The sequence below is a fragment of the Sparus aurata genome, chromosome 22 (assembly GCF_900880675.1).
Source record: "Sparus aurata chromosome 22, fSpaAur1.1, whole genome shotgun sequence".
In the NCBI taxonomy this organism is placed as follows: Eukaryota; Metazoa; Chordata; class Actinopteri; order Spariformes; family Sparidae; genus Sparus; species Sparus aurata.
The window spans coordinates 4,027,675-4,052,373 of NC_044208.1; the positions used below are offsets into that span (position 1 = coordinate 4,027,675).

The window sequence follows — 24,699 nt, forward strand, 5'->3', positions numbered from 1 at the left end:
ATATATATATATATATATATATATATATATATATATGTATATACATATGTGTGTGTGTGTGTTTTTATATGTTTTTATTTTATTTTTTTTACTTTGAATAAAATACAAAGTAAAATTTTTACTTTGAATAAAATACATTTTGACTTTGACACAAATTAGCTCCCATTTCAACCGTTGCAACTGACCTGTGTTACTCAGTGTGTGTACAGGTGTACAGTTCAAGACTTGCCAAGAAAATGAAAAAAGAGAAAGTCATATATAAGAAAATTGTACAACGTTTTATTTAATTGACATTACTTGAACACTGTAACACAGAATTAATCTGTCCCTGTGTTTTTAAGAACTTAAGACCACAAATGAATCCAACATAAGGCAAATGTGCATGTCAAATTTTCCAGGTCAGATGAAAAAAGAAAAGTACAATCACAACAGCTGTATGCATAAAACACTTGCACACACAGTACAAGAAAAAATTCACTTATGATGACCAATCTCACATACATGCTAATAGCAGCAAGTTATATGCTGCTTATTGTCTTAATATTCTCACTTCATTTGTGAGATGGTGGTCATCTTAAAGGAACACTTTAACATTTGGGAAATTTAGTTGATGACTTCCTCAGAGTCAGTTCAGAAGATTGAAACCAGTATCATCTTTGTGTGGATAGCATCGAGACAGATCCGGCTTGTTTCGCCCAGCATTACACAAGGACTGAAATATACTCGCTAGCAAACTAGCTAGCAGCTAGCCAAGAAACTAGTCCTGCTCTATCAAAACTTCCCAAAAACTTGAAACTAGTTTAATTTACATGTTGTAATCTCGTTTATGCAAAACTTAAAAATAGAACAGCTAGGTACAGTGACCTTACACTGTATGGCTGATGCATCTGAGTTGAAATTCAAACTGTAGCTGACATGGAATAAAATTAACATTAGGTATGTCATGATTTCTCTCAAACTGGAATTCAAGGTGTGTAAGTGCAAGCTATCTACCTCGTACTCCAATGAAAGGCATTTATATTTGTATCCTGCGTCTGCCCCTTAACGAACAAGGCCATTGCTGTTCCCTTAGCTAACAAAAAATGTAGTAACTAGCTAACTGTGCTGAACAGATGTGGGACATGGGCTTTTGGTTTTGACAGGAAAAACTGATGGACAAAGGTAAAGGAGTTAGCTGTCTTTCTTTGTATTTTTTCAAACTAAATGCTTGTTGGCTAACCTTTGTTTGAGTCTGACGTGAATGAGGTGACCGTGTAGCATCTCAAATGTCATGTTGCTAGCTATCAAGATAAAACACTTTGACTGTAGTCTGGTCTTAGTTCTATGCAAGGCTGAACACCAGAGATGAACGAGAATTCAATCTTCTGTGACTTGACAGCAACAAACAAATCCACAATTTGTCTATGCACACCGACAAAATAACCATTCAGAAGTCGGCTAAAGCATATCTCAATCTGGTACTGCATATGAATGAAGCACAAGTAGTCCACATTTTTACACAATCACTCAAAAAGCACATGTCACTGTTGCACCAAAAATTATACAGAGAACACCTAGCATAGTCTTCATCATGAATTATTATTATCATTATTATTATTATTATTATTATTATTACTGTTTCCCAAAGTTGTGTTTTTAGAACAGCCAACACAAAGGACAGCATTGTGCCAGTTCTTCAGCAACAATGACCTGAAGATTAACAGCCTCTACGAAAATCACATTAGACCTTTAACCTCATGTTAACGTTACTAAAATGCATACAGTAAAACTATATCTAAAAAGAAAGAAATCACAATAGCTGTGTTGAACAGCAATACTGACACAATGATTCAAAAGAGTTTTGGGGACAAACAGACCCAGGGTTTCTGCTATCCAGTAATAACTGTGTTTTTACCAATAAAATCACCACAAGTACGACATATTTAAATCTCATACTCTCAAAGCACACTTTGAATTGTATTGAAGGTGGTGGAAGCAATTCTAGAGAAAGCACGTGTTGAGTCTCATTCCCAGGTCATCATATATCAATGCTCTTGGTATCAGTCGTTTCCATGAATAGCTTTAATGCTCAGTAAATGCAAATAATATTTTACCAGGACATCTCCCATTTGTGCACGGCAATGAAATCTTTAAAATCTCATGGAACTGCACCAAACTGATCTGACACCCGCAGAAACCCCGCTGTAACCATCTGGGTACTGCTTACCGTGGATACGTTCTTGTGGCTAATCACCTCAGGGATAAGGGGACGGTAGAACTGTTCAGTTTACTTTGGAAAAGTTAGAAGAAGTCAGAGTTACCATGGAAATGACACATGAAACAATAAAAACACTACATTTCCTATTATTACTGTATGCATACACACACACACGCACACACACACGCACTTGTTATGTCATATTTCCACATGTACACTACAATAAACCACGAAACAACGTTCAAATGTAGGCATTATTACAGAGAGATACTGTGGTTTACATTCACATGGTTTCTCTGGATGGGTGAGGAGTGTATGCTTCCTGTGCTCCACAGATGGTGGCGGGGTCAGGTGGGAAACTACAGGCAAAAATGGAGGCACATTCCTCTCCTGAGGCAGAGGGGTAAGGGAGGATTTTTTTTCAACTTTTTCTTTTTTTTAAGATTCTTCTTTTTTTTTTTTTTTACAACAAACTCTCGCACCTCTTTAGCAAAGAATCTGGCGGCCTTGGGTAGTAGCCGGTGGTGCAGGGCTTGTCAGGAGAAAACCTGAGGAACTTGTAATCCAGAGGGAGATCTAGAAAGAGTCAAATCAAACAGAAATGTCAATTGCAAGTTATCCACTACACGCACAGACCTCCTGTATGTTTAATTCACCACTGCTGCTGAAAAGTAACACATGTTCTAGAATAATAATTCATGATTCAGTGGAAAGGCACACTTTGTTCTAAACAGCAGGTAGTAAATCACTCAGGCCAGAAATCGTTGGACTTGCCTCTGTTTGATCATTTTGCCTCCAAAGAGAAAACATCAATAAATGACAGCCCTGCTGACACGAGTGGGACGAAAAAGTGACTACCAGTTAGTTTCATAGAGACAGAGAAAAATGGCTAGATGCAGCTTTCAGGATGGGCGGATCCAGGAAGCAAAGGTAGTACTTTTTTATAGAGAGCTTGCAGTGTCAAGAAGCTACAGATGTGTGGGTTTGAATAAAAAGTATGACTATGACTTTGAAGTAGATCAAACGCAGCTCGCTACAGTGTCCTGGATTGCACTGTGTAGAGGCTCTCCACCCTGACAACCCCGTTAGATTCAATCCAGTTGGATTTTCTGGGTGTAGAAACCTGATTGATGAACATGGACATCCTGTACACTTGAAGTTGCAAAGCATTACTCCTTGAAATTCTCTCAGTGACCTGATAGTATTTCTACATTTTGAATAGCAACCTGCTATGCAACTATCTGAACTATTATACGTAATTGACAAGAAAGTGTCTGAAATGTCTGAGTAGCTGATTACTCATATTCTTTTCTCCTTAATGTTACAACAGGTCTGCCAAACCAAACCTTCCAAAAATGAGGAAATGGAGCCTGAAATGTTTCATCTTCAATACGTTGATAATAAAAGAAAATGAAAAAGGGGTCTCAAAGTATCTCATAACTTTGACTGCGTTCACACTAGGATTGCAGTCCCAAAACTGGAAGTAGTTCAGCAATAAAACTTTTGCCGAGCCCAGACTGAGAAACTAAGCCCCTTGAATGAAGACCTCTGTATGCTTTAAAAGCACTGCTTGAGGGACTGTCATCCCATTTCTGCAGCTTTCCAAAATACAATCTGACAATCAGTGCTCACTTTAAGCAGCAATTAGCAAGTTCTATTTTCTCATTCCTCACACAATCAACTTTCTGTTGACAATTGAGTTCGACACCATGAATTTCTTCGAGGAAAGTTTGCACAGAGTAGATCATGTCAGTACTACAAAGACATGGAAAAGAGCTCTTGAAAAGAAATCTGGGGGCAGTGAGATGCAGCCAGAAGGAGGTTATAATAGCAGTGTTTGTTGCCCACCTGTGAGTGTGCTCTTCAGAACAGATATGAAGACTTTACTGCCTCAGACCGACTCACACTCACACTAGGCAAACCGTACCGAGCCCAAGCACATTTGACCCCCAAAGTCCAGTTTGTTTGACTGCTCTGTACCGTGCTGAAGCAGTCAAACAAATGATCAGTGCAAAAACAGACTTAAGCTCATCGTTATAGGACATTGGTACCACTTTCTGAAGAACTGCTCTGCAGCAGCAGCAGTGGTTGGAGCTTATTCTAAATTTGGCTGCACATCTGCATCTGGTTCCGTTTCTGACTTGATTCTTGTGAATGTTTCTGTGTTGAAATGATGGTGAGAAGGTTTTTGATGTGGAAAGGATTTTTTTAACCACTAAAATCTTAACACCAGATTGTTTGTTCCTGTTTCTACATCATGATTGTGACTCTTGGTCATGTTTTGGGGGACATATGGATGCACTTACAGGAATACACTGGAACACATTCACATTGCTTGGGTTTAGAAACTGTTCTGCTTTTGTCACCATGTTTATAAGCTGAAGAAAGACGATGTAACAGATTTGTTCCTTCATCTACTGAACTGCAGAGAAAACAACAGGCCGATGTGAGAGTAAAACCGTTACTTCCCATTTCCAGTTTTAGTCTATTAGTAAGATGCTGTCATCTTTTATGAGTCGCTCCTGGTTTACCCTGCTTTTGATGCAGTTTTTTGATAATGCAATTCAACCTTTCCTCAAAATTGATAATATATATGTACTTGTGTATTTGTAAAGTATGTCTTTCCATCAGTACAGTCAAGTAACAACTGTTTTTCAGCTGTCACTCAAGTTGCTTTTGCTTTATTTCTTCGTCAAGTTACTGGCAATGAAAGTCAAACCGTCCTGCATAGATGGTTCACATTGAAACTTCACAGTAGCTTATATTTCAAACTCCCATATTACACACATACTTTTGATTTGTTATATTTGCATGAAGTGTTTGGTTTCACTAGAAGCTGCTTAAAAATGTTGTGGTATGTAAAATAAAAATGGTACTTTAAAGGAACAGTTCACCCAAGAATACAAATGTAGTCATTATCTCTGTCAGCTACAGTGAAGATTTTGGCTCAAAGAAAGATTGTAAATACAATCTTTTCAAATGAGTTTCAGGAACACGGAGCCTCCAAAGATGTGGATTACTTTATATGGTTTATTTACATATATGTATACATTTATAATTTTCAATTTTGGTTGACGGCCAGTTCAACATTTCTTTGATGGGCTGTGCTTGGGGAATTATGCATTTCTGCATCCTGGCTACGTCCCTGGCACGAATAGGGTGAACCTTGCTTTTAAATCTAAGTGATTGGAATTATTTTGTGATTGAGAACAGCTGTTGAAAAGATAGAACCTGAATGGTGAATAGGACTTGACTCAATTGTTATTTATCTGTGTCAGCCACACTGTGTTTTAACCCTGTACTCCAACACTGTCTGCACCGTTTTGTCTCCTTCCACATACCTGCTATGTGCTCCACACTAGGGATGGCCATGGTGCTGTATTTATGAATGCAATGGCAGCACCAGGTCAGTTTCTGGCTCTCCTCGTCCCCGCCTCCACTTTTATGTACGTCCACAAAGTAGGAGCCCCACTGATTGGACGCGTCAGAGGGGGCCTTCATGCCCTGATCCTGTTGAGACAGAAGAAACAAAACTATGTAACTGTGTTAAGTTTCATTTTCAAACATGTACAGACCTGATCAGAGGAGAAGGAAATTCTACCCAGATCATGGGGAGCATAGCAAGACTTTAAACTGGCTTTAACCAAAGCTACTTTGAGGGTTACTGTGACTGCAGCTTGAATCATTATTTCTCAGAAATTCCCCACTGTGTTACTCATAATCGCTCTTAGCACATCAGTATGTTTTAAGCGCAGAAACGTGTGATGAGCAGCGATCGTTGTGACAACAGGATGTGGTGTGGCAAGACAGACATCTCCCAAACCAAACTGAAACATCTGTGCTTTGCGAATGTATCATATTAGCTAATGTGAGCATGAACTACTCAGAGAGAAGATACAAATATCTGTTTTCATGGAGAATTGTACCCAATACATTCTGAAGGAACCAAAAAAAAAAACCGAACAAAACAGGATTGCCTGAGGTATCTATAAAGATGGGGTATTAATACACTTCTGCGTGCTGATGCAGAACTCTCAGCTAATTCAACACAGATGACAGGGTTGAAACTCATCACAGTTTACTGCTTATTTGTCTGCCTACCACCTACAATCCCTCGTCTGCAGTATGAAGTGCATGCATGGGAATTAGACTGCTGCCTTGTCACTGCTGTCAGATTGGGTGGTTTAGATAATGCTGATAAATGAAAATATGACAAGCCGAAGGAAAAGGAAGTCATCTTTCTCATATACATCGTGATTGCAACAGTGTCAGTAATGTTCACATCCGGCTCCATTCAAAGGAGCTGATCTGTAAGATGGCAATCAGGAGCAGATACAAGCATATTTTGACCTTCTTTCATTTTTTGGATCAACAACGTCTGTGTTAAACTCACACAGAAATATTATTAAACAGGATTTGATTACCCATTTCACTAATGCTAAACCACCTGTTACAAATGATCCTCTGTGCTTATCTAAATAGAACTAATTGAACAAACTTACTTTTAAGATAACTCCTCTTTAATACAGCACTAAAACTGCACCCGCCAAATTAATTAACCTCTCCCCCAAACAGTGATTATTAAATCATCGTTAAAGATATAATATGTAAGATTTCTGCACTGAAATGTCTGAAAATAACGAGACCTTTGTTACGTATTTTGTAATGTTGAGAAGGATCCGTTGTGTTTGTTCCTCCAGAAGTTTCCCTTTGCACCCAACTCTCTGTCCACTGTCTGGCTCTGAGTAGGATTTAAGAATTTGGGTATCTCAACGTGTTGTAGCAGGGCCAGTGTTGTACTTACTACTTAGAGAGATCCTCACCAGTGATACGCTGGTCAGGGTAGGAGAGCACATCTGAGCCGCCTAACCCGCATTAATTACCCACCCATACCTAGTGTGACCTGCGAAAAACTTTATGCATCATATTAGCACAATTATTAAGACTGAGAATAAGACAAAGAGCAAAACTCTATGCCGTTGTGCTCTCTGAGGAGTTTATCCCACGACTGGGGGCGGAAGATTCCAGTACAGACACTCTCTCTCTTTTCTCTTTTTCCTTTTTCCCCCACTCACAGGAGTGGGAAAATCTTGGCTAAATAAATCGAGTGAATCAAACAAACACATGAATTGTATTAGTATTTATTGTTGAGTGGCAGTGAAAGAAGAAGAATTTTGAACACTAACTTTGCCTGTCTTTTTCTCACACAAAAGAAGAATTATGCTTTCCTCCTATCATCATAGGTGTCTTCTACTCACAAGTGTTTTAGCCTGGTGTTTGGCTGCACTGTGCACAAAAAGAAGAGTCTCCACAGTTCCAAAAGAGCTTAGAGCACATGGCTAGCTGAGCTTAAAACACTCTCACTGGATGCACTATTTGCTGGAATGCACAGCACTGCTTGAGCCACCATAGAGAGGAGAGGATCTGTTTAACAGCCATCTCTCCAAAACACAAGGACATCCTCCTGGCACTCTTCGGCAGTGGAGTGACTGCAGGTAACGCTGCTTTGCCACTCACTGCCCACCCGCCAGAAACCCTGATTATTTTCTTGTAAGCTGACGAAACCACCTAACCCACAGGTTCAATAACCATAACACAAAGGCAAAGGGGTGAGGAATGGATTAATCACTCTGTTTATCTGCTCTAATGAAAGCTGCAGCATTAGCACAGCTGCATAACTGCCTACAGTACTAACTTATTTCAAAAGCCAAATTACAGCATTAACTCTGTAATTTGCTGTAAGTTTTACAGCAACTCTAGAAATTCTCATTGGAGATGGATTACATTTGCCAAACAAATGAGTTATTATAAAAAAAAAATAGTTTGATCATAGTTATGTTCACAAAATATTATACAGAATGTGATGACATCTGTTAGTTCATTCACATTGTTACTAGAAGTGGTATGGCTTGGTATGAGTGCCCAAGAATGACTGTTTGTTGGTAGCTAACGAGTACATTGCTGCAACTGTCTGTTAACTTGTTTTGTTACTGAACATTATCTGGTCCAGGAATAACAGATTAGCCTGAACAATCTCACCATAGTCCCTCAGGAAATGAAAAAGCAGATAGAGACAGATAAGAGTTCATAGTTGGGGTGACATATTTGGAAATGTGATCATTTATTATCTCCAAAAATACACAGTGCACCCCCCACAGACTTGTGTGAGCTCTTCCCTGTCAGCTTACATGGGCTTATTTCCTCTTTAAGCCAGCTTTGTTAAATTGTGCTATCAGACTTCACTTTTATTGTCAACTCAAGACCTCATCCTCTGAACTTTACCCTGGCACCTCTATACCACCCACAGAGCTTTACTTAAACATGAGCTGTTGTTTTTGAATTCCTGATAAATTCAGTATGAATTCCAAGGTCAGTCCGCCTGTCATCAAAGCTTGTGATGCAGGCAGACTGTGTCAACTAACAAGGCCAATATGCCGCATGGCTAACTGAGCTACTTGCTAATGGCAACTAGTCGTTTCAGCCGAAGATGGCTACAGCAGGAGCAGCATGTAGCAGTAATGTTGTCCCCTATACTTTTGGAGCTGTCTTCTTATTCTGTACATTTTTAAAAACCACACCTTTAAGGGAGCCAATACACAAGAAAACAATGATTCAAAAGAACCTTATAGGGACGCATCAGCTAACACAAAGGGAATATGGTGGCACGCCATGGTGGCCAGAGGAAGAAGCTCACAGAGTTGGGGGTGGGGGCTGCAGATTGAAGGCTAGAGGTTAGCGTGGAGGAACTGCTGCTAAATGGAAACAGCTGCTTCAGTGAACTTACCTCAAACTTTCCCTTTTTCTCCAACGGCTCTACTTGGGCCTCATTGGACATTGCGGCGTCGCTCTTCGGGACCCCCTCCCCCTCCATTTCCTCCACGATCATCACTGTCTCCCACTTCCCAAAGGTACTTGCAGGGAACATGTCCGACCTCATGCTATCTCCAAAGTACACCACCTGCAGGGTTAGCAAAAGAGAAGGTGACGAACTTCAAACACTTAAGCCGAATTCTTCTTTTAGCAAGAGTCAAGGTAAAATGGCATGTGTTACTGCCCCCCAGGGTGAACAAGACCAGACATGACAAGTCTGCAAAAGTCATCACAGCCTCTTTGACCATCACATCTCTTTTGTCCTCTACGTCTGGAAAAATAGCAGGCTGGGGCAGGATTTACTGAAGCACATTCCAAAACTGAAGTGCAGGTGCACGTTGCTCAAAGCTTTGAAACCTATTTCCACGACTGCTTATTTCTATTCCTTTCCCAGTGGCAGAGGAAATAGAGTGAGGAGTGGAGAATGCAGAAGATTAAAATGACAAGAAACAGAACTCTGCTGGCGCTCTGAACACAGGGAGAGGGCTTTACAGTAAAATTAGCTACAAAGTGAGTGTCACCACTCCATACCAAAGAAGAGTTTTACAGTTTATTGGCAAATCCTTTGAACGTTTAAATTTTGACATGAGTTTTTTCTCGTCAATTTAAGATTTTCTGATGCTCTTTCTTCACACTATTCTTAACCCTAACCCTGACACTGACAATAACCACTTGTTACCATCTATTTCTGTACAGTAAGGTAATAAAACTCCCAGAGGGTTCTTTACTAGCATAACCCATCAACGAGACTGGTGATTTTAGTTAGTAATTGTCTAGGTTATAAGTCCTTAAAACAAGAGTCTGCTTACTGACTTCTGTGCCTCCCAACCCACCCATACCTAGTCTGACCTGCAAGACCTGTTACAGGGAGGTCCCCAGCAAAGAGGGGAATAACTGTTTTCACTGTAATTAATCCATTAAAAACACAATGGCAGACTATATAATTAATCTGTTCATGATATAGTATTGGCTAAAATTGAAACATTTTTGTCTTTTTTTCCCCCAACCCAAGCCAATATCCAAACTCAATGAAATCTGAAGACCTGAACCTTTCATTTGGCCTCAGTAATGTGAGTAAAATGTACCTACCTGGGAGAGCCATCGAGTAAAAATCATGTTCTTTATCATCATCATCAGAAATCTTTAGAATTGAACATGGTAATAGGGAAAAATTTAAACTGGGCAACACAAACAGGGAAGACACACATGCCTATTTATGTGTGTGAATGTCTTAATAAATCGACCTCTCTACAGGAGTAAGAAGGCTATAAAGAGGATGTAAGGCATTTCAGTAGCTGTGTCTCATCCCTCCCCCTCACAGGGTTGTGCTGTGTCTCAGGCCAGCCCTCCACATGTAAACAAACAGATGGGCTAATCGGGGTGCTGCGGGCCAGGCCTGTGGGGAGGGGGAGCTGCAGGAATCACATTTCCACCAGACTTTCCCAGAACTGCCCCCAGCTGGTGGTCGTACCCTGCACCTCTTATTTCTCAGCAGTGCTGCAGCCAGAGTCATGGGATAACTATGATAAATATTTACAGAGGCCAAGGATTCCAGCATGGAGGCAACATATTATAGAAGAGATTCATTGTGGATGAATACAGTCACACTAGCCTGAACAAGACTGAGCTCTGCACGAGGGAAAGCCCCATGAATGGAATCAGACTGCAGGCTACAGTTTAATCAGCTGGGCAGATGCTGATGACACTGTTCACTATTTGTAAATGCAGCCTTTAGATACCTGTTATGCCTAACCCTGAACATGACTTGATTTCTACAGCACAGCTTATTTTGGTGTAGTGTCAAGTTGTCAAACCTTTGCTGAACAGCCAGATGGTAGGACAGACCAACACAAAGAGTGGTATGCATTGACATTTACAGAGTGGGTCAGCATCAATTTCAGTTCAGTGTGTTAGCTGACATGCTACACATAATCTATGTTTATGTGTTCTTAATCTTTAATTACTACTGACGGAGCTAGTCAATTTTATTTCTGCTCAATGTCAATTTGTCCCTTTATAGATTTTTCTTGATACTATTAAATATCCTTGATAAGAGTCATTATACCTCTTTAGATTTCTAAATTTGATGTACTTTAGAATTAAAGCTGGCATTGGCAAAATGGAAAAACCTTCCAGACTAGATTTTTAAAGTATCCAGCCAGCAAACCCCGCCCCCTGCACTGAGGTCTCTCTCCAAAGCCACTCCCCCCCAGTCTGATGACTGCCAAATAGTGAGTGTATTGGCGCATTGTTTTCATCACATCTCACAACAAGTTGCTACCTCATGTCTCAGTCACCTGTAAGTTAACACCTAATATCATCATATTGAACGCAAACAACAAACATAGCCATTGCTTGTATTGATAGCTGTCTAGCTAGCTTTGTTAGCATTCAGAAATTGTTTTGAAAAATGATACTGATGTTGTAACTTATTGTTGGTTAGCTAGCAGCAGCTGGCTATGGTTACGTTAGATAGGACAAAGCTAAAACACATAGATTAGTGGTGGGCCTGCTACATGTTTGTTCTGTTACCCTCAGTGACTCACAGACCAAAGTGAATATTGTATTTGACTCATAATGATGCAATGTTTTGCATGTTAGAGCTTCCATGATGAGAGCATCATTGACTCTGATGACATGTACACACCAGAGAGAAGCACATCATCCCGTCAGAGAGGAGGCAGAGTAGAGGCTGTGAACATGGGAGAGCGACAGATCAGAGAGCAGATGTTCATCTGTCCAGTAGAAGATCTTCAAGCTCAAAGGATTGCACATGAGCAGGTTTCTAAAGTAGAACATTACTGGTGCTTTTTTCAGATAAACACCACTTTCAGCCATTTGTGTTTGTACAGTATATTGACCAGGCATGTAACTTGGACACACAAGTTGGAGAAACGCAACCCAACGTCACGTTGCTGTGGCCAATCACATTGCTGGCGATCAAACCATAGTGGAGTGTAAAGGTAATGTGTAATTCACTCAGTGTGCTGGTTTAAAACACCTTTTTTTGTTATCTGTGGAAGTCGACAATCACTGTAGGACCAGCAGAGCAGAAGTGGTCAGCAGCAGGCGTGCTTCTTAACATGGCTGAATGCTACAGAGGGAACTCATCTGACTCTTCTTTGTGGAGCGATTTCGCTTTTGATCACTCGGTTTGGTCTTGTGCCCCAGTTTAAAACACACCATAATGATATGCCTCGTATCTCAGTTGTTTACTTTTATTTCTTATCCATCAGTGTGGACAAAAGCATAACAACATGGCAGCTTTGCCTTTCAGCAAACTGATCAGAGGGGTTCCCAACATCTCCCACATACTGGACTGACACTACATGCTGCACCACTCTGTGGTGTTTAGACACAACAATGAATTTGGGCTGAATGCTGCCTTAACATCATTGTCATTTAACTGTCATTTAGTCTCATTCAGATCTGAATGTTACACTTCTATAAGTCCTGAAACATTATGGAAACAGAATTGGATCATACAGGGTTTTCTTTTGTTTGTTGTTTTTAAAAAGGGTATGACTCAGTGTGATCCTGGGCTCCCAAGGTAGTAAGAAATCATCTACCTGTTAAACAAAGCCATACATGCCTCTTCATTGGCATGCAAAAGGAATATCACAATTCAGTCATCAACTGTCATAGCCCTGAATCCTAACTCCTCTGTTACTCATTTATAAAACAGCACATACACCTTAGAATGTTCACAGAATAAAATGTACCCTTTTGGGGCCTGAATGTCTATGATCATATCCCATCAGCTCCACCTGACCACATCCTGTTTAGCTCTGTTCCAAGAGGGAATTGTAATCTTCCCTGAATGCCTCTATTCAGCTCACCTGCATTAAGTCCTGTCAGGTGAAAGTGGAGAGAAGTGAAAACACAAAGTGCCTCAGGTCACCCCAGAGAAGTGTTTAAAGCAGCTAGAAGTGCAGGTTGACATTGAATTCCAGAAGAGCTTTCTCCACGTGGCTTGGAAACAGAGGGGGCATTGAGCAGAGGGTCGGGAGGAGGGGTGGAGGAGCGAGGGATGTGTGATAACGGGTACTGCTGGGTGGACTTGAGTCTGGGCTGCCTCAACTCTGCCTGACCTGAACAATTAGGGTTTATAAGTGTTATGTTTCCTTCTTTTCTTCGCACTGTGGACTATAATACCTACAAGCTCTACAATGATTTGAAATGTCGGAGATGAGTTACTGTTAATAATATTGAATGAATTACTTAGCGGTGACAGCAGAAAGAAAGACAAAAGAAAGACATGCCAGGTTGCTGGTAACAAGCCAGCAGTAGCCTGCACACAAGGCTAACTGGCTTGTTAACTGCCCAGTGATGAACCAGAACAAATATGCTCTGCCTCCTCTCCTGACTGCTAACAATGCTGCACCTTTTCTGAGGAAGATCATGGTAAGTTAGATGGCACAACACAGCTAATATTTCAGCTTTCAAAGTTTTGGACTCTCTTGCTCTTAGTTCCCTCAACAGTAAGCAAACAACAGAAAAAAAAACATGTGTAATTAAGATGGCTGGTATCTTTGAGTACGTACGGTTTGACATTGATCCTGGATCAGGTGAGCTTAAACTATAGTTAAGCAGTTATGGTTGGTTTTAAAATTTAGAGTGATGCAAGGCTAAGGACTTTGATATTGGATCAGGCTTGTATAACAATTCTATTTCTGTAGTGGAGTCTCCAAGCACAATATTTTCACATGAGTGTACCTATACAACAGGAGTGACAATAAACATCTTGAATCTTGACAACATATTCATAGTAAGACTGAAAATTGACCTGTTTGCCTGCTGACAGGCTACATTAATAAACCAAGAACCAGTTTGAAGAGTGTTTTAAATTTAAATGATGTTGGTCCTTATTTCTTGTTTATCTGTTTCAGTTCTACCCACACTGTCTGACAGTTTGTGTTGCTTACCCAGATCAGTAATGAAATCGGTAACAGAACATTTGATCATAACTAATAAGAACGATTGCATAAATGATAAAACAGAACACACGTTGCTAAAAGTAAGGATGCTCTGACAGATCAACCACCAATCATTAATGGTGACTGTTATGTCATTCTCAATAGTTTGACTGTTGGACTCTATACTGGCTGATCAGATAAACATGCAAGACAGTTTCTCTTTGCGCCACTTAAATGCCAAAGCGTGCTGCATAACTCTAGACTAAATATCTACAAAGTTAATCAAGCACCAACTTCAACAGAGCACTTCTGCACATGCTCTCACCATAGACACTATCACTTGCTTGCAAAACATATGAATATTCTTTATCTTTCTGGCCCATAGATGATAATAAAGTAAGAAACAAGATTTTGATTGGTGACAGTTATCGGCCAATACTGCCTCCAGCATTTGGTGATTGGCCCTAAAAACCCTAATCGGGGCACCAGTGTTGCATTTCATTTTTTTGGATTACTTTTTCCCAGTCCAGAAGTACTGTGGCATGTAAACATAAACAAGGTTATGTAGAACTAAGAAGAATGCAAATCTGGCTTTTATCAAGCAAGGTTCTCATGTCTGAGAGGTAAAAAGAGGTCTTTGATTTATGTAGAGCGTGTCCTTAAGAATGGGCTGCATTGTATGCACAGTATGAAATATGAGGGTATCTGGCAGCACATTTTATCAGCGGCTGCCCAGCATGCTGGCACACGGCAGCCCTGTCCAAACGTCATGCCAAGGGCCACGTTCCTCCTCTCCATCACACCAGTGTGAATCTCCCTGAGCTGATTTATCATGAAACCCTCATCTCTTTCAGCCTCTGCCAAAAAAAGTTGGAGTCAACATCAGAGTGAGCCTGGGATGTTTTTCAGCCAGAGGTCTGACTGCTTGCACCAAGAACAGACAGTACAAGGTGGCTGGCTGACCTTGGGCTCTGGTTTTCCTGTCATGGTCTTGAGCAGCTCATGGAGGTGAGGCCAGTTTCCCTGGGAGTACCAGCCAGGTTTGTCCAGCGATGGCAGCCCCTCGCTCTCCTCCACGTCACTGACTGAATGAGAGGAGAGAGAATCAGACACCACAGTTTGACCAAACAGCAACCTGTTACATGACCACAAAGCCTCGAGTCATCCAGCGCCAAGCCTCGTCAGCTCAACCTCACCACAGCACACACCAGAAGGCAATAAGGAAACAGAAGAGCAAAGGCAGAGTAAATTATGTGGACTAAGACTGCTTCCAATGATCCTACTAATTCAGAGGTTCCTACCTAGGGCTCCAAAGAGGTTGTCAGGTTAACAAACATTTGAACTGCTCATTTCAAGCAAAATTCATATATATGAAAAAAGGCCACTAGGCTGTTCTTGATGAATTGTCTATTCCAGCAGCTACCACCTGGGAAACCAGGCTGTGGGTGAAAGCAGGTAAGAATGCTGGTGACTGGTCTTGTCTCAGTACAACTCCATTATGCATCACATGTCAGCCAGGAACACTTCCAAAACCTAATTTTACCCTCCAAAAATGCCGTAGCCATGCATTCAGCCATGAGAAACACTACCTTCCTAAACTCATGAATAATGACTGAGGATTTTCCCTTGTTGGCTACAAGTTCTATGTTTTCTCATAGGAAATAGTAGTGCAGTAGAATGATTCAAGAAAAGTCCAACTAATGATAGGATTCAAGTTTCTTGTGGTGTTTTTGTTTATGGATTTAACACACAAGTTGTTCTCGTTGGAGACACACACACACACACACACACAAAAGGCTCTACAACCTTATGAGGCGATCAAACCACCCAGTTGAACACTGATACCATCTACCAAGCAACAGTGATATCAGATAACAGACCCTGCTGCCATCTAACAAAAAAAACAAACAAAACAGCAGTATCAGCTGCCGTACCATCAGACTATAGAGCAGCTTCTTTCCTCAGGCTGTGACTCATTCTCAACACTCTATCAGTAAAATAGTATTGCTTGTGTCCGCTCTCATTGGCTGTAGCTCATTGCATGGCTTCCTAACCCCACCTGCTTTTGTCGCAGATCTGAAAGCTGTTACCAGCCTTGATAATTAGCACTAAACACAGAGTGCAGCCGAGGCTGATAACAACGTCATTAGTTTTGCAGGTATTTCAACATAAACCAAAATATTGGCCAAAGTGAAAATGTGAGTTGCTGGTGGCGAAAGATGAAAAGTCAGTTGATTACCAACATCAGTAAGGGCCTGTGTCCACATGCCGTTCTTTGGTTGGGCAGGAGCACTGAAGTCAAGCACTTGTGTGCCGAGATAAAAAAATGCTGCATGTGCATCTTGTCTCTATGACAACAATATCTTGACAATATGACACTGCCTCTTTGCAGTTTGCTGTCTGTTTGTTTTTTATTTGAGATCAGGACAGGAGGATGTAGTTGCTTGACATGATATGGAGGAGAAAATAACATGTTGAATACTATTGCCTACGCCAGGAAAAAGATAAGGGTGATGGCGATGTCACTAGCGCCTTTCAGAAAAGTTGAGAGATTTTTAAACTTGAAGCACTAGGAGTGGACCCACAAAAAAGGTTAGACGCTTGGAAAAAAGACACGTGGTGCTGCACCTTTTCTCTGGGTGGCCACCTGCTGTCTCAGACACTGGGAACTATTAAGAAGAAGAGACTGGCACTCAGAAAGGAATGCGATGCAGTTAGGGCCCGAAGGTCTCCTTTGCAAACCTTAAATGTCTGGACCAGATTTCAAGGCCTGCCTGTGGATAAAAAATGTTTAACTTAGCTAAAAATCAAAACTGCAAGACTTGAGAAAGAGGTCACAAAAAGTGATATTTGTAACCCATACATTGATCTTTTCCTTACCCTAACCACTTATTTATATGTACAATAAAGAAACAATGCGTTCACAAAGAGATTCGCAAATCAACGGCTACTATTTAGCATTGACTGAACACAATAGTGACAACAGAAAGTTATACAGCTATACAGCAAGTTACTCTCCTAACTGCGCAGTTCAGTCTCTTCTTGCTCTCTGTGGTCAGAATCAACACAAATCCAGGTTAATGACAAAAGCTCTGCTGTATACGTCTATACTGATATGTAAAGTGAACGAGCAGAGAAAAAGTCGGTGGGACTTGTTGTCTTTCTAATTCCACTGTGCCAAACCCTTACTAAGACGGTTTCTGTTCTTTTGGAAAATTGGTCTTGTCATACACACCAAGTCACCAAGAAGGCATTTTAAAATGTACTCTCAGGAGGCTGTTTTAGAAGAGCTCTCTTTTGTGGAAATGAAAACTAAGCTGGAGCCTGAACAGAGGGCTGTCTATACAAATTCAAACAGCTAAGTGAGGTTGCACTCATAGCTGAAAACAGCTGTGTGCTGTGAATCAAAAAGAGGTTGATGCAGGTTGTGAGTTTGAACAAAGCAGTAAAGCTGTGGGCAGTTGAACAATGATCTGAAAGATGCTAGAAATAAGCTCTATAGAGCTGGGGGTTTGGCTAGTCACTACAACTGACCATATTTACATTACATATAATTTCAATTATTGTTGCTATGAAAGCAAGAAGTGCAGCTTTAAACTAAATGATTTCTGTTTATCATTTTTGATAATTTAATAAAAATTATACTCATGACTTAAAGTAGCAATACTATAAAGCACAGACAAAGTCACAAGTGATGCATACATTCTAAAGATGGATGACATGTACAACAGTTTAGTGTAAATTCTCCAGTTCATTGCTGAATGACAGCCATTAGGGTTGTGTTGATACTATCCCTCATCAAGAGCAAACAGAGAAGCTGCTTTTTCCTGCAGGGTGACTTGCACTAACATTAAAAAATGTTTTCTCTTCCATGGCAGGGCACTTAATATGACTTATTACAGCTCCAGACCGGAGTTATACAGTCAAGATTGAATGCACTTAAGGCTGTGCAGAACTATGGCTCTATATGGCCTTCTTAAATTCTCGAATCTCTATACAGAGATCTGAGCTGTGGATTCTCATGATCTCTATAGAAAACAACTAGAAATGTATTATTTGTCGACACAGACAACTATCAGGCTGTTTTGATACTCCAATATTCTGTCAATGAAATGATGACAAAATTCGTATAGGCACATTTTTCGCTGATAATCTGATCAGATTATCATGGTACAAGTGGTCTCTTGACCCACGATGCATCCTGGAAAGTGACAAAGACCTGGTGAGTTAAAGTATTTTGCTCTAAATCACGTCACATAATAACGTCCATTCAACTGCAGGAGCAACCTGGCTCTGCTGCCGGGACAGATGCTGTTTTTCGAGCGAAGTGTGACTAGGACTTGATAGGACAGACAGGATGACAGCCACTTATTCACATATATATTTGGTATTTTTTTCCTCACAATTTTCTGAAGACACGACCTGCTACCTGTTACTGTTGCTTAGTCTTAACTCTGCCTTGTAGGTTGAAGTGTGTCTTTTAATTGATAAGTGAAAGACCTGTTTAATGGCATCAAACCAATACAGCCCTGTCCTGTGCTGCGAGCAGGACTTTGTTTTATTTGTCAGCCATCTCCAGCATCATCTTCTGTGCCTGACAACTGTGAGACCAAAGTACAACTCACATGATTCATCATGTTTGATGTTTGTGTCGCACATGTACACACATGCATTTGCGTGTTCATGAAATGAAACTCACGTTTTCCAGCAGCAACCTCAACCAGACAGACCAGACAATGTAGCGATAAGATGGAGAGCTCACAAACATACATCATTTCAAAACAAAACGATGATGAATGAGTCAAGGCAAACTAATACAAGACTGAAAGCAGTGGAGTGATACTGTCTATTGACTATAGCCTATAGGCGTGTGTTAACATTGTATAGTGAATTTTGATGACGGGACTAGTCACTTTTTTTTTGATGATCTTATATTTTCTATAATTTCTAATTTATGTTCATGTTATTTATGATAGAGCCTCTTAATATTCTCTCAAAGTGCCCCAGATTGATGCATTTAACTTTTAAATTGTGCAAGATTTTCTTCTGGGGAGCATGGGTGGACCCTGGGCCCTCCATCACCCATGGTCTTACAAAATCTTGCAGGAAACACTGGCAACCAAAAAAGAGTGATTCATGAGGCTGGAACAGACATGTCAGCAGACATTCTTTAATATCTGGATTGGGACAGTCCGGTGTGTGGTGCTGGTTTCAGCTTTAACTATAACTTACTTCAAAGGGCAAGTCAAAGAACCTAAGATAAGACAAGAAATATGATACAGATACAGTGACATATGTAATGCAATTGCACATGTAACTACTGTAATTACCATGGAAACTGTAAGCAGAATTGTGGATGTGAGTACTGAAGTATCACTTGCAAAAATGTGTAGTTCAATCTTGGTCACCACCAAGGCTTCCTATTTAATGGCGTTTGATTATATTTAGAGTTGTGAAGCATAGTTAATTGACCTATGATTAGTGTTTGAAATGTAGTTATGCTGTTATCTAGGATCATTAGAGCACCCACGTAGTCTTCTGGACTTATGGTGGTTTTTAATTTGACTGACTGTTATTTAATAGCAGCAGGTTAAAGAAAGTCACTCTCACTGACAAAACCATGGTGCTATAAAGGGTCACCGCAGGTTCAAACTGAGGTCAAATATGCTATAAATATTATGACAGGAGAGAGAGAGAGGGAGAGAAAGAGCAGGGATGAGCACCTGCACATGTTGATGTGCACGCACACATGCTCACACACACACACACACACTTGTGGTAACAGCTGTAAGGACACTGGACTTGAGAAACGGAGGAATGAGTGGTATGTGGTCTGGAGGTCAAAGAAGTGCCAACTGTGCAGCCCAGATGAGCAGCAGCTTTGATGACAGTCTGTGGCATTTTTCCTGAAATAAAAGATGATGCTGATGTGCAATATCTCATGCAGCCTGAGTTTAGGAAGTGATTTTTGGAACACCTGTCTCTGACTTGTTATTTGCTGATTACAGACACAGTCTTCAAGGGTTTGCACAGCTATATTTTAGCCTTAGGCTTACCAAAAAAGACATGCCCAAGGCGAGTTTAACGTTGTTCCACATTTGTATTAATTAACACTTATAACGATGTTACAGGACCAAACAACTTATATGAGGAAAAAAATACTGCAGTTATCCATGGAGAAGCGTCTGTCATCCTGTCTGTTGTACAGACTTGTCGTCACATTTGTACCCTAAAAACAGTGTCTGGCCTGGCCAAAAACTTTAACTCACCATGTGTTTGTCTGCTTCCACTGTTGTGTTGATGTAGTTACTGTCTTGAAAAAAATCACTGCGACAGTAAGCCCTCCTGACTGAGACTTCAGTGAACTTTCCCCCAGAAAACAGCTTCCCTCCCAAGTGAGACAGTCAAACAGTGTCTGCCATTTGCTGATGGTGATTATGCCATTAACACGTGTCTTTGTCACTTTCCACGACGCATAGTGGGTCAGGATCTCAATCACAACACATTATAACTGCATCTATGCGATTATAAAAATAAACAACATAGATACATTTTTAGGTACATTTACAGATGGAAACCGGGTGGACACCAAGGACATTATGTTAAATCGGTAGTAACACATTTAGAAAATGCATGTCTCTATGTTGTGATGTGTACTGTCACGCCTCTTTTGGTTACACATGTTCGGCATGCTGTATGAAATGACACACTGGAGCAGCTTTACGGTTCAGTGTGAACAAAGAAAGCGGCGTAAAGGCCTTCATTGCGGAAAAGGGCTTGTATCTATATGACTAACATGAGTGGCATTGGCATCAGCTAGCTAGTAGACACCTCAATGTTAGCAATAAATACATTAAAAAAGAATAGAGCATCTTAACACAGAATGTAGTTCTTAGTGTATCATTTTCTCCTGTAAGCTACTAGAAGAAGCATAACATCACATTATATTTACTGTTGTCAACAAAATGCAAAGTTATTGACTTTGGAACTTGCTCGCATAATGTTAGCCTGTCTGGCTAATAGCTGAGCCAAAGGTTTCAATTAACAGATTGGACAGGTTTGCTAAAGTGTGTCTAAAGTTTGTCCTACTGAGTGGAGCAGTGAACAACATGTCCTTTATATTAGAACCTTATGGAGTTGTAAAGATTGCTCCAGGGAAACACTGAGTCCTGTGTTAAATGTATTGTGGAAAGCCTATGTTCACCATTCTTGGTGAACCAAACCAAATCTGGCAATGAGAGCCTCAACACCTGGGTGACATTCAAAGTGCCATTTTCATTTATACATTTGTTTACTTTTCCACAGGTAAGTCTGCAGGTCTATCCCAGCATGCACTACCCCTGAGGCAGGCTACACTTGGACAGGTTCCCAGTGTATCACTGAGCTAACAAATGTGTCATGTGACCTATCATGTCTTTGGACTGTAGGACTCCTTACTAATGTATTAGCTGATAATTGACTGTATACTGCTATTTATCCGTGCAAATGCTTGGACATAGTTTAATCGTCTTCTTATTGTGATAAACTCTCATTATCAAATTCTTACAACTAAACTTTATTAGCTAATAAATAAAAAAGAAACATTTTAAATACAATATAACACATGATGTTTCCAACTTTAACAGAAATGGTCAGTATGTGTGGAGGCCAGAGGAAGAGCAAATTCTGATGCTTTTTCTGCCAACGTGGCAAAACTCAGGAAGAGTGAGGGGGAGGGAGAAAAAAATATTTCAGAGAGTGGATCATCCCATCTTCACACATAATGCATCCCCAGTGTTATTGCTGGCAGGAAGACAATCCAGATGAGAGAAGCATTCCAGCAAGCTGCCCCTGCCAGCACACACCTTCAACATGAGCAACCAGGATCAGATTCCTGGGATAATAAAAGATGGAAGACAGCCCAGGAGGGTAACTGGACTTATGAGAACTGCTGATCACAAGGATCTGAGCCAATGGAATGCTGGCGGCTAATAAAAAATCTTACTGACACAACTAACAGATGTTTGAAATCTAAATTTTAAATTGTTAGTGGAAAGAGTTTACAGCTGGACTGTCCTATTGTTCCCTATGATATACAATATATCAAAAACAATTTAGTAGTTACTGCAAATGGGTCTACTATTTAATGTATGGGCCCTTGCAAAATCCTATAGCTGGCTTGCAAATAATTAACAGGTATCACACAAAGATATAAAACCTTCATCAACATGGTACGAATATGTACCTAAGAAATAAAACCATTAAATGTACAATTACATATTTTGAAAAACATTCAATGATGAGAGTAAAATAACACATTTTAATTGTTTATATATCACACAAAGAAAGTTTTCGCGGAAATTTAAATAATCCTTCTTGGAAATAAACTGTCAAAATATATCTTGAAAGTTCTAAGCTGCTCAAAGCTCTAAACATGTGTGACATTTGAAAGACTGAATGATTTAGCGCATGGCAGATAAAGAACTATGGAGCATGAGAGCAGTGGGCCAGTACTCACCAAGGGTCCTAAAGGGCCTCTGCTGGGGCACCAAGGAGAAGAAACCAGGCTTCAGGGCATTCGTGATGATGACATCAAACAGATCTTCGAAATCCTTCCTTTAGCAGCCAGAGAAACAACATAAGCCTCTGGGATAGGCCTCTGGCAAGTATGTGAAGCAAAATGCATGGACAGCATCCAATACAGTGGGTTAAACAAACACAAACCCTGCTCAGTGAAGCTAAACAATCTGTACAGATGATGGAAAACACGGAGCAATAAACAGTGTACACCTACGGTGCTGTGGAGGGAATACTTAGACTGATAAAGTAAACACTTTGAGAGGGCAGAACACCCTCCCACATAGCTACAGTTCTGAACTGATGGTGAGCATGTTGAGGGCTGGATGGTTGCTCCAAGGAGGCCAACAGCACTGTATATATACATTATGTTAGAAGAACATCTATAGAACCTTCCATATAAGGTGAAAAGCAGACAGCAGTGTTATGAAACAGGAAGGAGCTCTCACATGGAACTTATAAGCATGAAAACCAAACATGATGCATATATATATATTTATCATATGATAGAACAGCCTTCCATACTTACTCAATATACCTAAAAGAGACTGATTCATCTGTGCTCAGTTATTATGTTAGAACTTGTATGACAATAAAACTTTAGAATAACTCGTATCAAAACAAAAAAGTAATCATCTAAATAGTTTCATGTTGTCCATAGAGTTACATATTTAACAGCAATTTCTATATATATATAAAAAAAGTTCAATTGTGAAAAAGAGACTACAGTTATAACAGGCAGCACAGTCAAAGTATATTTTTGTGCAGTTCAAGGTATAATTTGTTGAATATGGCCAAAGTTCAATGGTATCTCCCAAACCAAACGGAGCAGCATAATCACTGCTGCTCAATAATAATCTTTGCTGGAGCTATCTTTGGCTGTAGATAACTGCTGTAAAGCTATCTAGCAGCAGCCCAAAACAGCATGTAGAGCTCATTTGTTAATGAGGCAATTAAGCTCCTCTTAGTTTGGTTAAAGACAGATTTCAGCAAGCATAGGATTGCATTAGTGAGGAAAATACGGGTAAGAACAAGGGGTTTCAAAATAATGCGTTAACTTTGATTAATTAAAAAGCAAAAACTGGCACCCCTTGACCTTATGTCACTGAAAACGTTACAAAGCATGTAATTAATTAGATTAAAAAAAAAAAAAGCTGTATTACTTGACAGCCCTTATAAAAAATGTCTTTCTTGACATTTTGCAAGCTTATTTTGTTGACTTATTAGACAAAGTAGATAACTCACAGTGTGTATATATCTTTCAACATTGTTTACTTTACATTTTGCTGTTAATGTTCGTCCATCGTTGGAATGTTTTAAACCAAAACTCTTGCCATAGTTTATATTTTGCCCATTCAATAAAGTCAGACTACCAGAAACTGAACTCAAACTAGAAACATTATTGTTGCATGGTCAGTGCTTTACATCCCTGGTGTTTCAATGCTTGGGGCAAAAATCCCAGTTGCTTATCCAAATGCCATTTCCTGTTATTCTTCATCTCTGCTGCTCTCTTGCCGATGCTGGAACCTTGCTAAGCTAACGTTAAGCTTGAAGCCCAAACAGCTCTTGGTGCTTCAGTGTTAAGGAACCAACTATGAACCACAACACCCTTATTCACATCGAGATGGAGATCCTTGTTGCAATAAAATTAAGAAGATATTACACATACACAAGATATCTTGAAGTGGAGTAATGATGAGTCACAACTGAAGCTCACATATGCTGAAACTGAGTTGTTTGTAAAGTCAAAAGTCAATTTAAATGATTCATGTATTAAAAGGACAGTTTGAAAGGACTTTACTAGTTAGATCTTTGGATATACATAGATCCAAGACAATATTTGCGACATAATTATACTATAGATTAAAAGGTATTTTGACTACTAAAAATGTGTTAACCCATATCTTGAATCATCAGTCTTACTGAGCCAATTGTAACTGCTGTTGACGATAATTGTACACCGTCGGAGGAGATCCATGGCTCTGTCTGGACTGTTATCACTTTATTTAGGCCAGAATAGAAGTTCAACACATCAGAGGACCTAACACCAACTAATAAATTAATAAACTATGCAGTTAGCCATGCCAAAAAGTAACAGCAGCCTCTCTGGACAGCTTGTTGGGTTTCGGCCAGTACGTCCTGTTGGACAACTCTGGCTTT

General features: G+C 40.1%; 1 protein-coding gene across 1 annotated transcript in view; it reads right to left on the reverse strand.

Annotated features, from left to right (window-relative positions):
• Positions 1-257: 257 nt before the first annotated feature.
• nt5dc1 (5'-nucleotidase domain containing 1) overlaps positions 258-24,699 on the reverse strand; it is a 77,307-nt gene continuing 52,865 nt past the window's right edge. The window contains exons 8-12 of the mRNA XM_030404551.1: positions 22,481-22,578; positions 14,947-15,068; positions 8,982-9,155; positions 5,539-5,707; positions 258-2,773 (exon numbers count right to left, since the gene is read on the reverse strand). Of these exons, the coding sequence (XP_030260411.1) occupies positions 2,661-2,773; positions 5,539-5,707; positions 8,982-9,155; positions 14,947-15,068; positions 22,481-22,578 (676 nt within the window). The 3' untranslated portion in view covers positions 258-2,660. The remainder of the gene's footprint in view (positions 2,774-5,538; positions 5,708-8,981; positions 9,156-14,946; positions 15,069-22,480; positions 22,579-24,699) is intronic.